General features: G+C 30.3%; 1 protein-coding gene across 3 annotated transcripts in view; it reads left to right on the top strand.

Moving 5' to 3' along the window:
- Positions 1–2,960: 2,960 nt before the first annotated feature.
- LOC106459432 (limb region 1 protein homolog) overlaps positions 2,961–9,123 on the top strand; it is a 42,604-nt gene continuing 36,441 nt past the window's right edge. For all 3 annotated transcript variants that reach the window (XR_002610570.1, XM_013919052.2, XM_022385933.1), the window contains exons 1-3: positions 2,961–3,154; positions 6,421–6,508; positions 7,595–7,628. Coding sequence is in view for 2 of the 3 variants with exons in the window: in XM_013919052.2 (XP_013774506.2) it covers positions 3,029–3,154; positions 6,421–6,508; positions 7,595–7,628 (248 nt within the window). In the remaining variant the exon portion in view is untranslated. The remainder of the gene's footprint in view (positions 3,155–6,420; positions 6,509–7,594; positions 7,629–9,123) is intronic.

Here is a 9,123-nt window from a genome sequence, read left to right as displayed (position 1 = left end):
AGTGAAGCTATTTTCATGTCCCTTCATCCACCAGTTTTCTGAGGTGATATGATGATGATAATTTCGCTGACTTCCACGCTTCTTCATGTATCGAAGAGTTATTTTTACACATGAACTTTATCCACCATGACATTAACGTTGCCATATAAAATGAAGAAAGCTATATACTTCCTTTCCTGAATGTTCTGGTTAAAAAACAGAATGATAAGTTCTACACGTTTTCTACTTACCTTGGAACTCCTATCATGACCATTTTCAAAAATTAGGTATCGGAAAAACTCTCTTGAGATTGCTCCAGTAACGAATATTTTCAACATAAGAAAAACATGATTATGAACCTAAAACTGCTTTCCTCTGGAAGCCGTTAACCAAATCTTTTCTACACTATATAAAAATCCGAAGTAAAGCCTAAGCACAAGTATAGTATTAGTGAACGTCCTATATTTTTACACAATTTATTTTATCTCAAAGGTATCATATTCAATCAGAAAGTATTGGGGAAAAATTATTGAAAAATCTCTGATTAATTAATCTATAAAATGTGTGTTCCTTTTTCAGAGGAAATTGGGGCAGCTTTTATCAAATACGAACCAAAATTATGATACTTCAGATTCCGTGTATCAAATAAATGATGAAAAATCAGATAAGTTTTACATTGGAGAAACCCATAGACAAGTCCCTACCCGTGTTGAATACATAACAAAAACACCTCCCATTTTTATGAACATATTTCCAAGCATGATAATTCATTCCAACATGATAATATTGATATTCTTAATAGAGAAAAAATACATAAACCCCCAAAATATGTTAAATCTTATTCAATGTACAGTTTGAACATAAAATTTATATGTGTTCTGTTATATAGTTGTATCTTTTCTAACTTATGTTTAAACTTCTAATTGTCGTGTATATGTTATCTTTATTTTAAGATGGCTTTATAACAAATAACATTAAGATTGTTTTAATCCAACTGAAGTAAACCTAACATATATTACAATTATGTATTTTCCGAGTACATTACTCTGTAAGATATTTGAAATTATCTTGTTGTAGAATCTCTCAGTGGCACAGCGGCATTTCTGCGGACTTGCAACGCTAGAAACTTGGTTTCGATACCCGTGGTGGGCAGAGCACAGACGGCCTTTGGGTAGTTTTGTGCTTAATTACAAACATCCAGCTTGTTGTAGATTTTCTTACTGATTATAAAAATATTAACATTTTTGAACATGCTTTTGTTTCCAGCTTATGTTGGCCACTAACTGGAATCAAGCACATCTACCAAAATAGACTCATGCCACCAGCAAAACATACTAGTAATAATATACATATTCATGATCTAATTAGTATGTAATGGTTACTACAGGTATTAGATATCAATTCAAACTTTATTAATTACTGTGCAATCAATTATAATGTCCGTTGTATTTGTTTCTGAAGATATCATTTTATTTAATGTTTTGTTTATTATATTATTTATTTTCTCGTCATTCTCATCTAAGAATAATCGGCTAACTATTGTTAACTTCAGTTAATCTAATACCAATATTTTTTGTTTCCTAAATTATGAGTTCACTCTCTTTGTCCAATAATAAACAAGTTTTTTCAGTTGTACTGAGAGAGTATTTACTTTAATTATTTATGGTGTTTTACTAACCTGAAATGCTAGTGTCTAATATTATATATATCTATAAAATAAATCAACCATTTATCGGTTTCATCTTAAAAAAAATCGAAGAGTGTCTACTTATGGTAGATAGACAGCCCTCTAGTGGACATTGAAATTTTTGATGAGTAATCGAAGCATTCGACTGTAAAAATAATTATACAGTAATGAAAAACGTTGTAAATATTAGAGATTATTATTGTGAAACGGTTTTTTTAAGAATAATGCCACATTTGGTTTACTGCTGAGTCCACCACTATGAATTGAACCCCGGATTTTTAATATATGACTCGTAACTACGATTAATTCAGAAACTCTAATCACGTAAGCTAGTGACTGATTAGTAATTATGCAAAAATGCCATACAATGTAACGCTCTCAAGACACTGTAAGTAAAGCGATTGAAATATATTTAAATAATACGCTTGTGTTTGTCTGTCCGAAACTTTCTCGCAAATTTCTCGATCAAACGCTACAAATTTCATATCGTTAGAAAGGCCTTTATCAGAGAAGTCCGGATTGCATATTGACTTTTCAATTTACAATCACCTTACCTGTTTTTTGCTTAGTCAAACTTTACAATGCAACAAATATGGTAACACTGTGGCAAAATGTCGTTGTCGTCACGTGACGACTGCCTTCGATTTCATATTATCTATTATATTATCGTAGATAGCTTGCATTATCGATAGAGCCAATCGATAAGGTAAATATCCTTGATTTCAGACAATATACTCATGGGGCTCTGCGCCAAACATTATTCTTTTTTTTCTTTTTTTTTTTGCCTATGGCCCTCGCGCAGGTTAATCCGACATTACCTTCAACCAAAAGGGTGTGCGAATCATAACTACAATTATAGGGAAATAAATATAGAGGACCCAGTTACTTTTTATGCTAGTATGTATGTATGTTTTAGAGAAAAGTCACATTGAGCTATCTGCTGTGCCCACTGTGGGAAATCGAACCCCGTATTTTAGCATTGTAACTCCGTAAATTTACCACTGTACCATCGAGGGACATTTTATGCGGGAAGGGGCATTTTTGTAGTTATGCCACTAGTCCAAGTAAAACATTTTATTGATTACCTAAATAAATAATATACAAATATTTAATTCACCATTGAAGAACAAGGTAAATCACGGTTTCTTTTTTGGATATCAAAGTTATTAACTATGGTAAATTCTTTCAAGTTGACTGTTTTCACAAAGAAACCTTTTGTGGATTAGACTAATAAAGAATTACTCGCAGCCCTCTAGTGGACCTTGAAAGTTAATATAATGACAGTAATGGGGTCGACTTTGAACGTGAAGTAGTCAATTTATGAATTTTTTTCTATTGTTTTACGTTAACCAGTAGTTTATTATGAGGTATTTATTTTCACGTTTTCTTTCATTTTGTATGTCATACTATAAGAAACAACTGGAATCAATGGAAGAAGACACAGAACTACGAGAGAAATTATTCCATGATGCAGTCAGAGAATATGTGGTATGGTGGTGTATAAATATATTTACTAAAGACGTCGAAGTAACGTGTTCAGCGTTAATCTAAGACTAACTGTTTAGAATAGACTTATAACTTAAGTGAACCTTACTTGTAGTATACGTGACTGTACATTGCTCATATATATTATTCTCGTAACAACAAACGTTTGCATAAACTTGATTATTGTTACAAGGAAATTCGTAGTTATATTTTTTTAATTTTATGTTGACGTAAGCCTAACTCGTAACTGTTCATGATGCTTAGAAAAACATACCCTCCCTTTTCCCTGGAACAAAAAAATTGTACAAATTTAATTTCCAAACGATTAGTAATGGTTCTTGAACTGTTGAAGATAGGCCTTTTTTCATTAGTTACATAAAATGCGTTTATTTCTATGGTGACTTGGTTTTCCGTAGTGCAATAATTAAATGTGGAAAGGATCACCCTTGGATGGCTCTTAATCATATGGCATACAATCGTATAATGTATTATGTTTTGATTAATCATTTAATTAATATGAATGGGAACTATATCAATAAAAAATTAGAAACTTGTATTCACTAGCAGTTGTACTACAACTTGTACCTTGCTGTGTACTGATCCACAAATAAATCAAATTTTCAAAAGTATCAACAAATGGCATATGCAATTAATGCTCTCATTGAAAATTATCAAACTCTTTTAAAACCTGTTTACAATAGAATTAGTACATTTATTGTATGTAAACTAAGAAACAATTTTTGTGCTTGAAATGTTAATATTTTTGTTTATAACCTTTATGTACATATTTTCCCTGTAGTTTTGCCATTATTTAAAAGATTTTTTAGAATTCATTTATTCTATTGAAAAATGGCTTAATTCATCACAAAAAACTTATCTGATTGTCAGCTTAGTGATTTTCAATCATGGCATTAACAAGATTTGTATTGCATACAAAAATAATTTCATATTTATTTTTGGCTGCAATAGTTCCAGCTCAGGTAATGAGTTTGGTATTGAGTAAAAGAGCTGTGAAGTAGTTTGTGACAGATAAAAGCTATATCTGAAATGCTTATTTCATAATATGAAAAGGACTAAGAAGAAAGTGAAGAAAATAATCAAGTGTGATATTGATCATTCTTCTTAGGCCTAAAATTAATTATTGCTTCACTACTAGTACCAGTAGTCAGTCTGCAACATCCATATTTACAAGTCTTTAGATACTTTAGTATGCACACACACACACAAAAATAATATAGTTTTATGTATGTATTTTAACATTGAATTAAGATATTTTTAAGTGCCAATTTTCTATAAATAAATCATTTGGAGTACTTAATCAAGTGCTGTCAACTTTTTAGTGAGCAACAAAGTAAAAACGTAATCTTAGCAAATATTCTGACCTTATAAAGTATAGCATATTGTTAACAAATTTCAGCACTATGGGAGTGTTTTGATATTTAATGATCTTTTTATTGTTCTTGTGTGGTATCAAGCTTCAAAAATTTTTGTTTCATTAAAAAAAAAATTGATTAAAGAATTTTCTAGGTACACTGAATTCATTAGATTCGGTAGAATTTACTTGAAATATCTAATTGTGTGGATGGCCTCAAATTGGAACTATTAATCACCAACTAGATGATAAATTTTGTTGCAACATAATATTAAAGAACAATAAGAACCTTTTGGTCCGTCTTCACCATCCTATCCACTAAATTAAACTAAACACTAAAAAAAACTCAAAGCCAGCCCTTATCATTCAAATATTTGTCAAGCTTTCACTTAAACCCCCTTAAATTAACTGTATCTACTAAATCTGAAGGCAACTTAAAAAAGTACTTTCTGTCTTAAAGAATGTATTTTATGTTTACTAAGACTAAGAGTAGTGAGTTCCAGAGAATTATAGTTCCTGGCCATGGAAGCATGTGAATGTGAAATTGCAGTTGTGAATATATGTCTCACATAAATAAAATATTAATTATTGTACACCAAACAACAAATAGAAAATGTCTACAGCACTAATACACTTTGAATTTGCATGATTTATTTCAAGGCAACCGTACTCCCACTAGTTTTAACTCGGCTTTGAAAAACATTGTGAAGATCGCTAAACCCGTCGTCCACCATTTCTCAACGACTAGCAAGAAAGTGTAAAAACTAAAACCAGGGTGTTGGTTTGAATTGATACATCAAACGATAGCTCTCTTTATGTTCTAATTTGGTCTGGCAAGTTTCATTGGATCCAGAAGCAGTTACTATTTATAAACACACAAATAAAACTTTAAAACCATTTAAAATTGGTCATTGAATTGATAGAAACAAAGGTACACAATAAACTTGGGGTTGTGGACTACATAATGCATAAACCGATACATAGATATGTCTGCCCAAATTGAACCGACAGCATGTAAAAAAATGATAAATGGGGATTGTAAACAGCTTATATGTTGCCCTGGCAACATGTTGCTTTATGTCATGTTGTCAGTCTTAAGTAGACTATGTTGTCCTGACAACAGTTTGCTATACGTCATATCATTGGGTGTGGCTACAAAGGATGTATCAATTACATCATGACATTATGTAGAATGGGTAGAGGTTACTACTGACAAATACCTGTCAATCACGGTATTTCAAGCTTACAACCAGTGTGATTACAAAATCTCGCCTGTTCTTTCACTGGTACATAGGTAACATCATACTTCATTATTAGCATTTGGTTATCAACAATTTTCATTTTATTTATCCATCTAATGTGAATACAAATGTATGAGTTTGAAATGGATGGACGTTAATGGGACCACATTTTATTTTGCCTTAACATGAGTGTCACACAGTATCGGGTTACCAAGTAAAGCAATAAATCACTGACATTTTGTTACCATCGTTCCAATGGGAAGGTAGCGTGGAGTGAAAAGTCGATTTACAGGTACAATTTTTAATTGTTTTTCATTAATCATGAACTAAGTGATTGAACTTGCAGTGTAAATCTACTAATTTGTGACTGTGAAATCCAATGGTGTGTGAATTTTTCTGTTATTTTCATTATTTAAAAATCACCTAAACCTATACAGTAATAGTAAATTCCATTGAGTTTTTTAATTTTGAAAATAAAAGTATTGCATATAAGACAGTATTCTGAAAGGAAACACACAAATTTGGTACATATGTCTTCTTTTATAATCATTTACATGGTGAATATACAGAAACTTTAAGATCATTTAATAGTTACAAACAAGAAACATTAGTTATTTTAAAATCGTATTATAATATGATTTGTTTCTTATTTGTAGATTTTCTTGCTTTTCTTCTTGATATTATGCCTCTCTTCATATGCTCTTATATCTACTTTTCGAAAAAAGAGAGAAGAACTTTATTCTGGTGAGTAGAAGGCTATTATAAACATTTTAAATTGTACGTATACAACTCGTAAGTACTGTAACCAGTTAGTTTTGGTAATGCATCCAACTGAATTTATAAAATTACTTTTAATAATGTATATGAAGTAGAACTAATTTCTAATTATTAAGTATTTTGCCAAACTATTTTATTTCTTAATAAAGTTTCTTTCATTAGATATTGCTATTTGGATTTCTAATTATGTCTCATGTAAAAATAATAATTAGTTGGTTATAATCAATTAATCAGTTAGTAAATTCCACTAATCACCCATCTCTTTTTTTTAATGGTTTTAAATCTATTAATTCAAATTTAATTTTTACATTTTTTTCCATTGAAATTAGACATAATACTAAAATATTTTAGGAAGACCTTCTGAGTGTAGAATCTTTAATGAACATTTTGTTGTGTTTTTTATTACACAAATAATCTAAGTAACATTATGGATGACACTTTCAAGTTTACTGACATTATTCTCAAAAACAGCTCAAAATATATGGTACTTTCTTTTTTCCTCAGATAATATTTTTGCTAGTGTAAAAAAATATCAATTTATGATAGTCTTTCTATTTGGAATTGGCTGACAAGTATTGAATGTGTATAAATTATATTATTACAGTGTGAAAAACAAGATTTATTTGCTCAGTGAATAAACTTAAATTTACATATTTCAGTGTAACAAGAAATAGAAACCTTGCCTCATATTTGTTTAACATATATGAAGAATTTTCTGAGGCTTACAGATTAAAATATTTTTTATTCATAAGTATGGTTAGATGAAATGTACTGTTGGTTGGCACCCAACTCAGTAAATTAAATTTGAACACAGTACATTTTATTTTATTCTGTAGGTACAAAATATGTTTGGTGAAGAAGTTTGGTTTAATTTTGTTTGCAGCAATTTAAAAATAAGCAAATACAACCTAGGAAGTACATGTAAAATGTTATTGTTTCCTAAGTTAGTAGAATGTCCAGTATTGAAAATCTAGCATAAAAAAAAGTCATATCATTGATATAATTAGACATTTCTTCACTAATAGATATTTTATTGATTGTGTATTATTTCAGGAGATGATGAAGATGCTTTAGTGTATCGAATATCGTAAGTTATACTGTTTTTTATTGTGTTGAAAAATATAAGAGCCAGTAGTTAAAATGGCAACAATTATCTTCATCTTAGTGGGCAGTCTTATATTAAGTTCTTGTTCATTTACCTGCTGCTAACACAGTGGTTATACTCTATAAAGTAAAATCATTGATACCAAAATAATATAAAAGAAATGTTCTTTTAGACTACTTGAATATAATTTATAAAGTATCAACTTAATTAACACCTCTGAACTTTATCTTAGCTTGGAAACAAATCGTACTTCCATGGTTCTGAACACGTATTGAAAGTTTATAAAGCTACAAATACACGTTCAAATGTTTGAATGACCTAAATTTCAAACTATTTCCAGCTTTTTTTAATTATACAAAAAATTCTAAGATTACACTATAACTGTCCTTTCTTGGCTAGCAAACTTTTTGAACTCAATTCATAGTTCTAGAATGTATGATGTTGCTCAATTAAATTGCTGTAAATAATAATAATGATAATAATATCTCTCCCACAAATTAACTTTATAAGGTCTAATAATACTGAAAATCTCAAGAGTTATTGTTTGTTGAAAAAATTAACGTACCTACAGATTTTTCAAGTTTTTGTCAAACAGTTATGTAAGTGATTTTCAAAATATCCAGATGTTAGAAACTACAGAAAGATATATTTGTGATAATTATATCAGATATAAAAATGTTATTATAATTTCTTAATTAACCTTGTAAGTACAACAGTGTCAAAGTTACATTTAAAATTTAATTAAACAACTTTATATCAATGTATGTAAACTTGGCAACAAAACATGCTAGTTTAAATAACTGTTGAGGTTGCAGGTGCAGTTGCTGTGGCCCCAGCACTTTTAAAGGTGAAATATAGATGTTTTGAAGGGGCTAATTATCAATATTTGATGAAGAATTAAAAAGCAGGTTTGACTTACCTAAACTGTTCAATAAAATCAAAACCAGAAATTTTGACAAATAGCTCACAATCTTCAAAATTCAAAGTGTATTAGATCACCTCAGTCACGACAGAGTGCCATGTTGTGCAAGTGGCAGATAATGGCTTTTTGGCGCAGAGTGGCCTCCCCTTGTTGATATGGGCTTTTGCTAGAAAGTAAAACTATTTTAGAATTATTTCCCTTTGATGACCAATTTTCAATGGGATCTTCTGGTAAAATGTTACTGTGCTGAAAATGTTTATTTCCATATGCCTGATTATGATTTCATCTCAAACTGCTGAAGATATTTGTCTGTAAGCCAAAAAATAAACTTTATCGAAGAGTGCACTAGCACTCTCTATGTAGGGATGGAACGGATGCCCGTATTAAAGTAGTACAAAAGTCATCTGGATTTACTTCTCTACAGGTTAACAGAAGCGAGATACGAAGAGCTACCTGGCATAGTTGTTCTATCTCCAGTGTATATGCTGTCTTTTCAGCTATCCAGAGTCGTCCAAAGTACAAACTGGTGAACTGACCAAAACCGAGATTTCTTTA

Source organism: Limulus polyphemus, unplaced genomic scaffold (assembly GCF_000517525.1).
Source record: "Limulus polyphemus unplaced genomic scaffold, Limulus_polyphemus-2.1.2 Scaffold607, whole genome shotgun sequence".
NCBI lineage: Eukaryota > Metazoa > Arthropoda > Merostomata > Xiphosura > Limulidae > Limulus > Limulus polyphemus.
The sequence above is the reverse complement of the archived record's forward strand: the minus strand, read 5'-3'. Positions and strand labels throughout refer to the sequence as shown.